Source organism: Mandrillus leucophaeus, unplaced genomic scaffold (assembly GCF_000951045.1).
Source record: "Mandrillus leucophaeus isolate KB7577 unplaced genomic scaffold, Mleu.le_1.0 Scaffold314, whole genome shotgun sequence".
Taxonomy (NCBI): Eukaryota; Metazoa; Chordata; class Mammalia; order Primates; family Cercopithecidae; genus Mandrillus; species Mandrillus leucophaeus.
Genome location: NW_012103299.1, coordinates 1,142,899 through 1,158,518, shown reverse-complemented (window position 1 = coordinate 1,158,518; position 15,620 = coordinate 1,142,899). Strand labels below are relative to the sequence as shown.

Below are 15,620 nucleotides of genomic sequence, written 5' to 3'. Positions count from 1 at the left end.
GGGAGGAAATTACACAAGGGTATGAATACCAAGAGGTGGGTTAATTGGGGCAATTTCAGAGGCTACCTGCCACAGGTAAGGTATTATTAACCTTCATTTCATACCTAGACACCCAGCTGGTTAAGCAACTGGTCCAGGTCACCCAGCAGAGAGTCATCTGAGTCCGAAGTGGTTTTCTATTTCCCCAGGCTGGCAGGGGGTGTGATGGAAGAAGACAGGGAGAAGTTACTGGTAGGAAAAAAAAATGAGGATGGAGTCTCTGTTATTTATCTACTGCTGTGTAACTAATTACCCACAACTTAATGGCTTGAAGCAAACATTTATTATCTTATAGTTTCTATGGATCAGGAATTCTGGAGCAGCTAAGCTAAGTATTTCTCAGGGTCTCTCAAGAGCCTGTGGTTAAGCTGTGGGCTGGGGATGCAGCTTTGGAGACCTGATTAGGGCTGAGCCGCTACTTCCAAGAGAGCCCACTCATATGGCTGTTGGTGGGAGGCTTCATTCCTCACCGACCAGACCCCTTTATAATCATGTTGAGCCTCTTTAGGACAGGGCAGTTGGCTTTCCCCAGAACGAGTGATTCAAGAGTGGCTAAGCAGAGCCTCAGTGTCTTTTGTGACGTAGCCTCAGGAGTCATAACTGTCATTTCTGCAATATCCTGTTGATTACACAGGATAGGTCAGCCCTATTCATTGTGGGAGGTGATTCTAGAAGGGCATGGGAATACCAGGAGATCAGGATCACTGGAGTCTGGTTACCTACCACAGGGTTCCACAAGATTGATAATTCAAAAACCTAACTTTTATTGTCACTCCTCTGCTCAAAGAGACCCAGAGCCTTTCCACATACTGCAGACACAGTCTGATTTTCTTAGCTCCATCTCCCACTGGCTCCTGAGTGGATGGACCATCTGGGACTGACACCCTGATCTGCTCACAGACCTCACCAGTCTCAGAGCGGAGGCCCATGTTAATACCTCCCCTGCCATCCTTTGTTCTGTGGGAAGGCCTGTCTCCCCGGGAAGCCTCCATTCAGACTTCAGTGCATAGTTAGTGCACCCCCAGCATGAACAGGCTATGGCAGGATGCTAGGATGTGATGATGATACCACCTTCTCTCAAGGAACTGTCTTTTTTTTTTTTTTTTTTATACTTTAAGTTCTGGGATACATGTGCAGAACGTGCAGTTTTGTCACATATGTATACATGTGCTATTTGTATATGGCATCATCTTTTGTGTACCCATCAACCTGTCATCTACATTAGGTATTTCTCCGAATGCTATCCCTCCCCTAGCCCCCTACCCCCCGACAGGCTCCTCTCAGGGATCTTTCACTCAGATAGGGAGGCAGTTACTAGCGAATTAGTAATAACCTAATCACACATCATGCCAAGTTCTCCCAAGGAAACCTACAGGGTACCATGGGATTACATAATAGGGGACTGGCCTAGTCCATGAGCACTGGAGCAGTCAAGTAGCTAACCAGGCTGCACAGGTGTATCAGCATTGGGTTTAGGTGTAAGTGCCTGAAAATACAGAATAACAATAGCTTAAATAAGATAGATGTTTGTTTCTCTTGGGCAGGTGTTTGAGGACAGGTATTTTGCCACTCAGAGACAGGAACTCCGGCTCTTTTTGTCTTGTTGCTCTGCTCTGTGTGGCCTCCACCTTATGGTCCAGGATGGTGACACCTACATTCCCAGCAGCCAGATGGAAAAAGGGACACAGAGGGTAAAGCAGACATACCAACTATCCCAGATGCCCCACAAGACACTTCCCTTTACTTCTCAATGCCACATCTAGCTACAGAGGAAGCTGGGAAACACAGCTTTCATTGTGAGCATCCACATGCCCAGCCAAAAGTTGGGAGCTCTATCCCCACTCAAAAAGAGCAATGATGGTCAACCCTGTCTTGCATTTACTTTGTACCAGGCATTTGCTGACCTTGGAGATCATCCCAAATGCACACTTGATTCAGTAGGTCTGGCCTGGGGACAAGAGTATGTCCTGTGATGGCCATGTGGCTGATCTGTGGACCACATTTTGAGGAGGGAGGATGCGAGGTCAAAGATCCATCATTGCATGGTTTCCTCCCACACAGGGCCAACGAATGGCTATTTGGAAGCAGTGGCTGCTCAGGGCCCCTTAACTCTCCCTGCTGCCACTAGGTTTCCAGTTCAGGCTGAGATTTCCTTCTCTCCCCCAACACTGTCAGACCACTGACACTGAATGAATGAAGGAAGGAATGAATGAATGAAAAGGGAACACAGAGATCAGGTCCGGCATATGCTCCAGGGGAAGGGTTTGGATCACCACACCACCCTACCCCAGACCCCGTGCTGGTGCTGTCCGTTCTGAATCCTCCTGGAGGAACCGGCACTGCGGTTCCCCTCTATTTACACAGGAGGAAACTCCGTTGACTCTGCTTTTTGAACCCGAGTCCTCATCATTCTCCCCCGGGTTTTTTCAAGACCTGTGCCACCACAACCTTGGAGACAGGGCCAGTGACAGAACCTGGGGGAAGTTTAGAGTGAGTTTCCCCTACTCAGGTCTTATGTGACCTCAACTACCATCTCCTCTAATCCAGCAGCCACGGAGGCAGTTGCTCTGTATTCCTGAGGAGGAAACTGAGGCTCTGAGAAGGAGACAATCGGCACAGTCCACGTTGGCCAAGTCACAGTGCAGGCCCCATCTGCCTCTGCCACAACCCTGCATGTTCTGGACGGACCTGGCTCAGAGCAGGTGCTCTATGAATACCCACTGAAGTGAACCACAGGGGCAGATGGAAGCAGGGACAGCCACCGCCAGCCTCGGTAGTTTCAGATGCCTGGCACTGTGCTAAGCCAGTGTCCTGTTTCTCAGCTGGTCCCCAGGAAAACGCCCTCAAGTAGGTGTCACCGTCCTCTTTGTGCAGATGTGCAAAAGGGGCGGGGGGCTCTGAGAAGCCCAGTGGCTTTCCCAGAGAGGCACAGCAGGCGCAGAGGTGGGTCCGCCTTATTAGTCTAGGATGCCCGACCTCTTCCCTTCCCCAACAGTATTAGGCCCTCACTCAGAGCTAGACGCTGTGCACGGCCAAAGTCTGTATCACCCCCCACTCAATCACAGTTCAGTGAAACTGTTTACAAATGCAAAAAACGGGGCTCGGAGAAGCAGAGAATTTGTCCGAGGTCATCCAGAGAGACGGAGAAGAAATCTAAGCGGGAGGCTTGAAGGAACGAGTACTGAGGTCGTTGGTGGACTCCCTTCCCTTCCGACAGCCTCGACTCTCCGCCCCTTCCCTGCCGGCCCGCAGGCCCCTTTAACCGGGTGGCGGAAGGGGCGGCCGGGCGGGCGGCGCCCAATGGGCTGCGCGGAGCGTCACTTCCCGGCAGCGGGCGGCGAGTGGCGAGTGGCGAGTGTCAGGGGGACGGCCGGCGGGGGCGGGGCGGCCGGAGGAGGCGTTGGCAGCGGGCTCGGACCCACGCGGCGCCGTGGCCCGCCTGGCCTGCAGCGTTCCCACCCCCGGAGGCGGCGGCACGATGCCCTTTGACTTCAGGAGGTGAGTGTGGCGACCCCGGCCACTCGGGAGTTTCCTTCGCGAGCGGAGGGCGCGCCCCGGCACGCCGCGGACCCCTCCCGCCCTGTATGCAAAAGCGGCCCCCCGCCCTGTGCATGCCTCGGCAGGCCCCTAGGGACCCCAGGCGAGCCCCCTGCAGCACACGAAGCCACGCCAGAGCCGCGGAGGCCCCCTCGTGCAGAAGGAGACAAATCCACCCACCTTTCCTCCGCCGAGCCCCCTCCTCAGCCTGCCCTGATACCTTGCATTCCCCTCCCCCACATTAGGAAAGAGATTTCCTCCGTCCCCCAAGATGGGAACAGCCCTTACACCCCACCATCCCTCTCCTCCCTCTACGGAGACTCCTTGGTGGACCCCACCCCAGCTGACAGGTGGGGCAGGGCACCTGGAATGAGCCCAGAGGGGCCTGGGGCCCCCTGCAGCCTGACGGCAGCTGGAGGGTTTTAGGTTTCTGAAGCCTGAGGCTCCCCCAGGCCGGGCAGATCTAGAGGCCTACCCCCGCCCCTCCCCCTCCCCCCTCAGTCCCAGTCCTGTCCTCTGGGTATGGGGGCACCATGGGAAGGGGAGGAGGCGCCTTGGGCAGGGCTCTGCAGAAGGGCCACCAGGGTCTGGCCTTGGCTTTCTGCAGTCACCACAATGGGCCCTTTGTGGGGTCCAGCTGCCTCATGGTCTAGGTTGCATGGGGCATTCTGGAAGCCTGCGGGGGAAGAGATCTCCACCAGAGGTTCCTTTGAGGTGTGGAGTCCCACGGGATGTTCTGGCCTGAGGCAGCCACACTCGTTTTTTTGGCTGGGAAAAGAGCAGGGCTTTAATGCAGGGAGGAGCTGGTTTAGAATCCTGGCTCTGCCCTTTCTACTGAACAGCTCGGTACATTCTAGAAGTTAGGGGCAAGGGCTCTGGGTTCAGAACTCCTTGTCGCTGCTCGGCTGACTGACCTCAGCAAGTCTCTGAGCGCTCTCAGTTTCACCACCTGCAAATTGGGGCTAAAAATAAGGTCTCCGCTTGTGCATGAAACACCCTTAACAGAGTCTGGCATGATTTGGAGCTCAGAGATAGGGCATTAGTGGATGGGGCTGTTCTCCAGGAGGGGTTTTTCCACATCCACAAAATAGTGATTAAGATGCCTGTGCCACAGGAGGTATTTCTACACCTCCTCTTATGTGTGAAGGCAGTGTAAAGTGACAGTCTACCCCGGGAGAAAGGCCCTTAGCCTGCCATGACCCCCATAGCATGGGATATATTGGAGTTTCAGCCCAAAGAGGACACCGGCCTTGGACCTCTTGATTGGCTGACATGGTTTTCCGGCCTGTCCTGGTCACTGATACCAGTTAGCAAATGTTTGCCGGCTTCTTGCCCCTGCCGGGCAGCCCTGAGGCTCGCTGACCCGGGCAGTTTTGAACAAGGAAAGCCCCTCTGATGGAATTCAAGGCCAGTCCTAATAGCATCATAAGAGCTGTGGTGGGCACATCAATCCCTGGTTCCACAAAGCCTCCCCTTTCCCAGGCGGACCATGGAGATTCCTACCCCCTCCTCCCTCACCCCTGTGTGATTCAGTAGGTTCTGGTGATTTTGAGCTTGCTGGGGAGATTGATGTTTTTGATCTTTTAATCCTTTCTCCCTGCACCTCACCCTTCCGTCTTTCTGAGGAGGAAATGAGGCTGTAGGGATGAGGCCCTTATCTTGGACTTTATGGGTGCTAAATGGGAAAGGTAGACTTGGGTCTCAGGTCACACATGGCTCCCAACCATGTGCTCCTTGAATTGGTGGCTTGGAGGGGCAGGTAAGGGAAGTAAGGAAAATGGGTGAGGCCAGCCCTAGCCTTTGGCCTTGGAAGGGGCCTGTATCAGGCATTGATATTGAAAGAGAGAAACGCTCAGCTCTGAGAAGCTGGCTAGTCTGGGGCTTCCTTGGCATACTTCAGGTTCCTGAGCGCCCAGATGCCAGGGGGCCCAGCTTAACTAGGAAATACCCCCAGGGCTTGGGTTCTCTGCGGAATGGTGAGAATGGATTCAGTGCTTCACATTTGCACCTTGGAGGATGGCCATGTGTGCCCAGCAAACCTGCACTCTTTAAGCTCTGTGAACTACAAGGCTCAAGGACCTGGGTTCTACAGAAGGTTCTACCATCCCCATGTGCCTTCCTCCTCTTCAGTGTACATTTATCAAGTGTCCACTCCATGCTCAGCCCTCTGCCACAGGCCCCACCGTGGGGAGGTGGGTGGCGTGTGGTCTGGCTCTCTTTGCATTCCGAGAGAAGGGAGGAGGGCTTGATGGGGTCCCAGGAGTGGGGCTGTGCGTGAACTGGCACGCAAGGAGGATCTACCGCTGTACACATACTTAGGGGTGCAGACATCGATTCCCTTGTCACCTGAGAGAGGGAGTTTTAATCTTCATTTTAAATCAAAGGAGAGGGGAACTCCACCGAGTGGAAGCCGTTTGCTCTGGCCATGCAGTGCATGAACTGGTGGAACTGGGATTTGAACTCGGTGCCGTTAGCGCCAAAGCCTTAGATCTGGGAGAAAAGGGAGAGTTCGGAGGGGCCCACCATCCTGTCAGCTCTTTTAAGAATTGTGGGGAGTGGAGAGGGTTATACCATGATTAGTCCTCCTCCCCCAGTTCAAGAGCAGGGAGAAAACCGGTCTTCCTGCTTGTGTTCCTCTTCTTAAAGTCAGAAGCAGGAAAAATAGTGCACTCTTGCCCTTCCCTACGGATATTTCTGATTTTCTTACTGCCTGTAGAGCCTGGTGCAACTGAGTTCTGTGTTGTCCTGTCTGTGAAATGGGAATGAGTAGAGTACCCACCTAAGTAGAACAGTTGAGGAATGGGGCGGTGCGGAAAGCATTTAGACACAGAGTAAGCACCCCATCCATTTTGGCCGCCATATTTATTTGTGTCATTTTATTTAAGCACCCATCATCTCCCAACACACTATATAATTCACTTAATTATCATGCTGCTTCTCTCTTCCTCCCATTAGTACATGAGCTCCTGAGGGCAGGATAAAAATCTGGCTGCTTCAAGGTTGCATCTCTAGCACCTAGAACTGTGCTCGAGCCAAAGTTGATCCTTGGAGATGCCTCTTGAAATCTGTCAAGGAAGCCATAGACATGGCGTGACTTGATAAGCCAGCTTCAGTGGGCAGATTTTCAGCCATTAGTGGAGAAATCTCCCCTCTCCACCCTTGAATCTGCCCTTGCTAGATTGTTTTTGGGGTTAAGGAAGGAGGCAGAGCGCAGGGGAGGGAGGCTGAGCTTTCAATGATTTATTGTGTTTGCTTTGCTCTTGTTAAAGTGTTTCGCTAATGGCTGGATGTTGCGGTTGTGGAACTGACCTTGTGACCCACATCCGTGTGTGTTGTTCCCAGTTCCGGCTGGCCTGGGGCCAGTAGCACCTGCTGCCTCCTGCACACCAGCCCAGGGTGGGTGAGGAGGGAAGATAACGGCATCCGGAAGCTCTGTACCCAGGCGCAGTGGTGCTTGAGCACTGCTTTCCGGGAGGTGCAGGTGGCTGCTGTCCCACAGTGGTAGCCCCCATGTTGAAACCTCAAGACCTGGGGGGTGCCGCTGTACTGGCACTGACCAGATGCGCCCTGGGGACCATTGACTTCCCCTGCCGGAGCCTCCATTTCTTCATTTTAAGGAGGGAGTGTAAACTTCGCTGCCTCACCTGATAGAGTAGATGTAGGGGCAAGTGCGATGTCCCTGCAGTGCAGGATCAGGCCCATAATTTGTGGGGCCCAGTGCAAAATGAAAATGTGGAGTCCCTTTTTGAAAGAGTATTAAGAATTTCAGGACGGCAGCAGCAGAGCATTCAGGACCGCTCTGAGTGTGCGACCCTGTGTGCCTGCACAGGTCCTGCGGCCCTGATGGGCTGGCCCTGCTGCAGGGCCTTGGTTTGGCCTCTACCACTTTTCACTCTGGCCTTCCGAGTGGTCTCTCCCCCTCTGGGATAGCCCAGACCTCCGCAGGACTCCTAGTGAGCTTTCCAAAGTTGATCTGATATTTTCATGTCCTGATTTCAGCCTTCAAATGGGTCTCATTGCTCTGAGGATCCAGTGTGAATTTCTTTTTTTAAAAAAATTATATAGAGATGGGGTCTCGCTATGTTGGCCAAGTTGTTCTTGAACTCCTGGCCTCAAGTAATCCTCCTTCCTTAGCCTCCCAAAGTGCTAGGATCACAGGCATCAGCCACTGCACGTGGCCCAGTCTTAATTCCTTAGGCCCCAATAAGGAATGGGACCCTGTAGCCCCATCAGTTCCTACACCAAGCTAAGCCCCAGCCACCACAGGGGCCTCTGAGCACAGAGTTAACATTCAGTAGAGAGCAGCTAACATGAATGCCTGTATTTCTACTTTGTTGTTTCTTCCGGAAAGAATTCCAAGGAAGCTGACAAGAACATATACTTTACGGCAAGTTTTAAAAAATATAAATAGGGGCCGGGTGCTGTGGCTCATGCCTGTAATCCCAGCACTTTGGGATGCTGAGGCAGGCGGATTACCTGAGGTCAGGAGTTCGAGACCAGCCTGGCCAACATGGTGAAACCCTGTCTCTACTAAAAATACAAAAATTAGCCGGGTGTGTGTGTGGTGGCACACGCCTATAATCCCAGCTACTCAGGAGGTTGAGGCAGGAGAATTGCTTGAACCTGGGAGGCGGAGGTTGCAGTGAGCTGAGATTTTGCCTCTGTACTCCAGTGTGGCTGACAGAGCAAGACTCTGTCTCCAAAAAAAAAAAAAAAAAAAATGTAGGCCAGGCTCACACTTGTAATCCCAGCACTTTGTGAGGCCGAGGCGAGGTGGGAGGAGTGCTTGAAGATTGCAGGAGTTCAGGACCAAGCTGGCCAACATAGCAAGACCACATCTCTATGGAAAAAAAATAAATAACTGGGCGTGGTGATGTGCACCTGTGGTCTCAGCTTCTTGGGAGGCTGAGGTGGAAGGATCACTTGAGCCCAGGAGGTGGAGGCTTCAGTGAGCCAGGTTCATGCCATTGCATTCCACACTGGGTAACAGAGCAAGACCCTGTCTCAAAACACACACACACACAGGCTTAAAAATCAGGGCAAAAAGAAAATAAAAATTAGACCAGAGAGAAAATTATGTGAAAAGTTCAGTATTTCGTGTTTATTGAACATTTGCTAGTGCCAGGCACTGTTGTGAGGATCTTACTGTGTCAGCCCATTTAATTCCCCACAGTCCTACAAGGCAGGCACTGTTGTTACCCCACTTTACAGATGAGCCAGTGGAGGTGCCTCAGAGTTCAGAAACACGGTCGTTCCTGTTCCTGGAGCTGGGATTGGAACACTGCCTTTTGGCACCAGAGCTCCACTGTGTCCTGTAGGTTCATCTCTAAAGCTTTCTCTTTTCCATTCACTAAATTCAGAGAGAACTGAGAACTCTTCTAATTGGATTCATTGGATTTCTCTTCACTAATCCTCACCCAGCAGCGCTCATTAAGAAGCTTAAAGCCATCAACTTTTTCCCCCCAGCCTCATGTAGCCTGACACCTGATTCTGAAATTGTCTTTAAAGACCCTCACGCCGGCTAATGGCATCACCCTCGAGGGGCTCAGTTTTCCCGTGCTGGCCGCTGGGGGTTTTCCAGCTTAGAGCATCGTGTTTACCTGCTTGCTGGGATGTGGAATGAGATGGAATGTGCTCTCCTCCCAAGGCAGTTTGGACTCCTGACTATGGTGCTGTAGTAGCAGGAGACAGGGCTTTAGTCAGCTGTGTCCTGGTTAAGTTGCATTCCCCATCTGGTAATCCTTTCATATTTTATTTGGAGTTACTCCTAGCCAGTTTTCATCAGGCGTGGGTGTGAATAGGGCAGGGTGTGAAGAGGGCGTTTGGGGTGAGGCTTACCCGGTACATCTAAATCAGTGAGTCTCAACCCTGGCTGTACATTAAAGTCTCTCATGTGATTCTAATGCACAGCCAAGACTGAGGAGAATTGCTCTGAATTGGGAGAACCAATAGGAAGCAGTGCTGAGAGCACCAGGGAAGCCAGGTCGGTGGCGGTGGAGAGCCTTGCCTCGGGAGACTGGGGCATGGAGTTGTGGTCCCACCCATCACTCCTGCATGACCTTCGGCAAATCTGTTACCCCACCAGTAAAGTGGACAGTGAGGGGCCGTTACTTTCTACTCATATCCTTGCTCTTCAAAGTGCAGTCCCAGATGCCAGCTTCAGCAGCACCTCGGAGCTTGTTGGAAGTGGAGAATCTCAGTGTCCACCTGGAATCTGAATCTGTAGTTTAACAAGATCCCCAGGTGATTCATGTATTCATTAAAATATATAAAGCCCTGGTCTGTATGATTGATTTGACTCAGTGTCCACCATTCTGTGTCTCTCCATGCCGCACTGGCTGCCTCACTAAGGGCTCTGAAGAGTCCAGCACTGAACGAACCAGAGTTATTTGGTTCGGCCCAGCATTACCACATGTATAGACTCAGATGGCCTGTTGTTTATGGAGCGGCTAGTACCATTTCTCAAAACACAGTTTGGGAAACACAGCCCTAATTGATCCTTTAAGGAAGTGGCAATTAGCTTAATTGTCTGTTGTCAACTTTAACTTTTAGGTCTATTAACTTAATTACATTGATTGTGTATGTGGGAAAATTACAGGACAGGAAAAAAACCTCCAACATTTGGCTGTATTTGTTTAAAAAAAAATCTTGACCCACGGGAGGGGCAGGGTGAACTCAGGGTTCCCTGTTACAGCCAAGAGCCAGGGGACATATGGGGCCCTTTACAGATACCTCCTCTCCCTCTGAGTGGGCATGATCCTTCCTGTTTTATGTCCAGGGAAACTGACCCTCAGAAATACTGGGTCACAGCTGGTACATCTGACAGCGTAATCCTCATGCCCTTGACAATTAGCCTTCCTCCTGGCACCTGCCAGGCAGCACAGCTACACAGGAAGGAAGATCCGCTTGAAATGGACAAACCATTCTGTTTCTCCAAAAGGTGGGAATCCTATTCGAGATGAGAGGCCTGGCTGTAATTACAGTTAGTATAGTCAGAGGACCCGGATGTCCCTGATGTACTAAGGACTGGCGTTGTGATAGCCCCTTCATAAATTAACTTTCCTTTCCCAGATTCTGGTCTGGGTCTTGAATATCTTTGGAGGAGAAGTAATGCTTATCTTATTAGCAATGCCTTACGGCCCTTCAGCTTGTAATGTCTTGAGCACTGGGCTAGGCAAAGTTAGCATATGATAAAATTAATGTGTGTTTGTGCACTGTTCTATGAAATTTAAGATTTACCATATAACCACCACCACCATCCAGATATAGGGCAGCTCCATCTCCATCACCCCTCACATCTCATGCTGTCATGGTGTGGTCACACCATTAATTTGGTTATTTTTTGTGTGGTAAGAATACCTAACATCAGAGCACCCTTTTTTTTCGTTCTTGTTGCTCAGGCTGGAGTGCAATTGTGCAGTCTCGGCTCACTGCAACCTCTGCCTCCCGGGTTCAAGCAATTCTCCTGCCTCAGACTCCCAACTAGCTGGGATTATAGGCATGTACCATCATGCCCAGCTAATTTTGTATTTTTAGTGGAGATGGGGTTTCGCCATATTTGCCTGTTTTAGATACTTCATGTAAGTGGAATCATGCAGCATTTGTCATTCTGTGTCTGCCTTATTTCACATGACATAATGTCCACCAGGTTCATCAGTGGTGTCACAAATGACAGAATTTCCTTTTTTAAGGCTGAGTAATATTTCAGGGTGTATATATACCACATTTTCTTTGTTAATTTGTCCATTAATAGACATTTCGGTTGTTTCCACATCTTGGCAGTTATGAATAATGCTGCAGTGAGCATGGGCGTGCAGATGTCTTTGAGATCCTGATTTCAGTTCTTCTGGATAAATACCCAAAAGTGGGACTGCTGGATCCTATGGTAGCTCTATTTTTAATTTGTTGAGAAATCTTCCTCCTGTTTTCCATAGTGGCTGCACTATCTTACCTTCCCACCAATGGTGTACAAGGGTTCCTTCTCCCCACATCTTGCCAACACGTCTTTTGTTTTTCTGGTAATAGCCATCCTAACAGGTATGGAGGTGCTATTTCATTGTGATTTTTATTTGCATGTCCCTGATGAATGGGATTTTGAGCATCTTTTCAAGATCTTGGCCATTTATATGTCTTGTTTTGAGAACTACCCATTCACATTTTTTTGTGCTTTTTAAAATTGGGGTTTTTTTTTGCCCGGGCATGGGAACTTATGCCTGTAATCCCAGCACTTTGGGAGGCCAAGGTGGGTGGATCACCTGAGGTCAGGAGTTTGAGACCAACCTGGCCAACATGGAGAAACCACATCTCTACTAAAAATACAAAAATTAGCTGGGCGTGGTGGCATGCGCCTGTAGTCCCAGCTACTTGGGAGACTGAGGCAGGAGAACAGCTTGAACCTCCGGGAGGCGAAGGTTGCAGTGAGCCAAGATTGTGCGACTATACTTCAGCCTGGGTGACAGAGTGAAACTCCGTCTCAAAAATAAAATAGGGGTTTATTTTTGCCACTGAGTTTGAGGAGGTGCTTATATATTCTGGATATTAGCCCCTTATCAGGTATGTGGTTTGCAGATGTTTTCTTTATTAATTCAATTCTTAAATGGGAAGCCAAGGCACAGAGCTGGAATGGGAATGGCCCGGGACACAGCTGCTGAGGTGCGGGGCTGGGATCCCAGAGCCTGGCACCTCACACGGTGCTATCCTGCCTTGCTGATTTTTCTTCCTGTTGATTTTTTTTATTCTTCACTAGATCTTCTCTCCCCTCCAACTTTCACACCAGGAGTTACCGACATATAGAATTTACATAGCGTATCCTTTGAGAACTTTGGGAAACCCTGGTGATATTTGGCTGTGTTGATGTCTTGCGGGGTCCAAGAGTATGTTCATGGTGTGCAGAAAGTATCTCCAAGTCTTCAGGGGAAAGTCGTATGTAGCGGTCCAACCCTGGCCACCCTTTCCAAATGGCCTTCTACCTTGCACACCCCTCTGGGGACTGACCACAGGTCCCCTGGCGAACGCTGTCAAGCGCCTTTGGAACCGACCCTCACATTGCACTCATTCGACAGAACTCTCTGGATTGAAATCCCTTCCTCAGTGTTTACCAGCTGCGGGGCCCAGGACAAGACACTTTGCCTCTGCAAGCCTCAGTTTTCCTCATCTGCAAAGTAGGGTGTTCATACTTTCTTTGCAGGGATTTTGTGAGGGTGAGATGAGCTCATGTGGAATGTAAGACAAGTGTACTTGGAGGCGGGAGGACATTTCCCTCCTCTGCCTTTCCTGGCGGCACAGTCCTGTGCACCTCGCTGAGCCGTGATAGATGTCAGTGGTGGGTCTTCTGGTGGGTGGACGTGGTAAAACCAGGGCCTCCGGGGTTTGCAGGGCACAGATGCGATCACATGAGAACACCTGGGATGGCCAGACCCAGAGTTAGACCCCTCTCCCTTTGTGGTACCCACACGGCCATAGACGTCAAACACCAATCTGTGGTAAGGGAAAAAGTGGCCAGAGGATCACACACTCAGGCGCCCCCATGTATCAGCAGGTACCTCAGTAGGTGATTGGGCAAGATGTGGGCCGTGGCCACCTGGAGCGCAAGGCCCTGTAGGGAAGGGACAGCTGTCCTGCAGCTCTGTTGCTTACTGCCTACAGATGCCCTGATTTTTCAAGAGACAGTGAAGATCTGATAAATTGTGTGAAAATGGTTGGCCACTGATCCCAATTTTATTTCTGTTAAACACCAAACAAATCCTTCTGAGGGCTGACGATGGCCTGTGACAGGCAAGGTGCTGCCTCTGTGTCGCACATGGCAGTGTGACCAGGACAAGCCCGGGGTGGGCAGGACCTTGGGTTCCTGGGAGGTGGCCTGGTGGGTGGGCGTGGACTTGAGGCTGGAGGCAGAGGAGTGAGGGACTCACAAGTCAATTGCTTTGGGCACAGGCAGTCTCGGGGGCCCTTCCCACACTAAGCCCCGTCCCACCCTGGACCTGGCCTGACCCTAGGACCTTGATTCCGTCAGGTGTCAGCTGGGGCTCCCCTCCTCTGATGGTGCGGGAATGGCACCACCGGCCCCTGCCACTGGACCTGCTGGCCTCTTTGCTGGTCCGAGGGCTGGCCCAGGTCCCTTTAGAATGACACACCCCTTCTCCAGATCCTTCAATATCTTCAGCCCCTGGGGTGTCTGTCAGGTGACTTCCCAGGGCTATGCTGTGACAGCAGTAGGGCCCACAATAGTCCCTACTTATTGAGTGCTAGACTAAAGGCTTTTCTTGGATTCCCTCAGTCCATCCTCAAGTCCAGTAGGAGCCGTTTCCCGTTTTCCCATTTTCCTGAGGAGGATGCAGAGGTATAGAGCGGGGACAGGACTTGGCCGAGGTATCACAAACAGCGGGTGACGCAGCTAAGACCCGAGTGCCTGTCTCCAGGCCGAAGCTGGTTTAGCCGGTTTCATGCCCCAGGAGGGGAGGGTTGTTGCCTTGATATTCTTGCAACCCCTCCATGGATACCCCCCATCTACTCAGTTGTGTTTATAGTCTGTTGCCTTGGGAGCAACGCACTGTAGAAGTCGAAGCCTTGGGGGCCCTGGTTGCTGGAGAGGAGGCCAGGCCTGGTGACCGTTTCCTACCACCCTGTGCATCTGTGGGCAAGAGATGATGCTGAGCCCCTGCCGGGGGAGTCAGGAGGAAATGCAGCACTGCCTGTGGGCAGCGGGCAGAGCTGGTCATCTTGCCGGAGGACGCTCTGACCAGTCCCCCAGTCCCCTGTCCACAGACCAGGAGCAGGCTAGGCCATAGAGTCATCTGTTGGTTGGACACATGGATTGAAGGCCTGTGTGCCAGGTATCATTCTAGCAACTGGGGACATAGTGCTGAGCCAAACAGACAACCCCAGCTCTTCAACCCATGATTTAAAAGTCATGCTTTAATTCTGGTATTTTGCTTCTCTCTTTTAACTAAATACACTTTTTATTTTGGAATAGTTGAGATTTACAGAAAAGCTGCAAAGCTAGTACAGACACCCTACATCCATTCCGCGAGGGTCCCCACCTTCCATTACCACATTCTCACCACTAAGAAGCTGACCTTTGCTCGTGAATATTCTCTAAACTCTGCGCTTTATTTGGATTTTGCCCATTTTCCACTGATGTCCTCGTGGCACCCCAGGAGCCCATCCAAGGTCCCACATTTGCATTCAGAGCCCGTGTGTCCCCAGGCTCCTCTGGGTGGGGGTAGTTTCTCAGTCGGTCCCTGTTTTCTATGACCTCGGCAGCCTTGAGGAAGACAGTCCAGGCATCCTGTAGAATGTCCCCAGCCTGGGTTTGTCTGATGTTTCTTCCTGATTGGACAGGGTTATGGTTTTGGGGAAGCATCTCCAGAGGTGAAGTCCCCTTCTCAGCACATCCCATGGGGGTCCATGGCATGCACTTGACCTCTCTGGTGATGTGGGCCTTCAGTACCTGGTTAAGTCCTCATTTGGGTTGGTGGTTTTTCTCCCCCTCCCGCAACCCCCCGCACCCGCCTTTCCTGTAAACTGACCCTCCTGGAGGGAAGTGGACTGACTCCCAGCATCTAAAATCCCTTGTGTGATGCTACGTGACTTAACAGTGCCTCTTTCTGCACTGTCTGTGCAGGACGCCCAGCACTGGGTACTTTGACTCACTTCTGAGCCCAGCAGCGTAAGATGGGGCAGGAGCAGGAGCTTGTAAGAACCCATTGTCCTGCCCGGCCTGCCCCTTGTGCCAGGCTGAGGTCAGGCCGTTCACAGTTCTGACCTCATTTCACCGTCATTACACACCTGCAGGGTGGGAGAAACTGTCTTGGCTCTGAGTCGGGAGAGGGCAGAGCTAGGGTTGCAGCTGATCTGGGCCCCCACTCCACAGTCTTTGGGTTATGCCCTGTGCCCTTTGTAAGAAGAGCCAATAAGAAGAGCTATAGGAACCATGTCATAAGGGTAACCTTCAAAGGACTAGGAAGGTTTCTCCTGGCACAGGGAAGTGTTTTAAGAGGTGAGCGTGAGACTTGACCCAGAGTCTTTTAGGCCCTTTACGTGTG

The 15,620-nt window shown here is 51.4% G+C and overlaps 1 protein-coding gene across 1 annotated transcript in view; it reads left to right on the top strand.

The window, feature by feature from the left end:
- Positions 1-3,333: 3,333 nt before the first annotated feature.
- ERGIC1 (endoplasmic reticulum-golgi intermediate compartment (ERGIC) 1) overlaps positions 3,334-15,620 on the top strand; it is a 134,213-nt gene continuing 121,926 nt past the window's right edge. Inside the window, exon 1 of the mRNA XM_011987701.1 lies at positions 3,334-3,537. Within this exon, the coding sequence (XP_011843091.1) occupies positions 3,518-3,537 (20 nt within the window). The 5' untranslated portion in view covers positions 3,334-3,517. The remainder of the gene's footprint in view (positions 3,538-15,620) is intronic.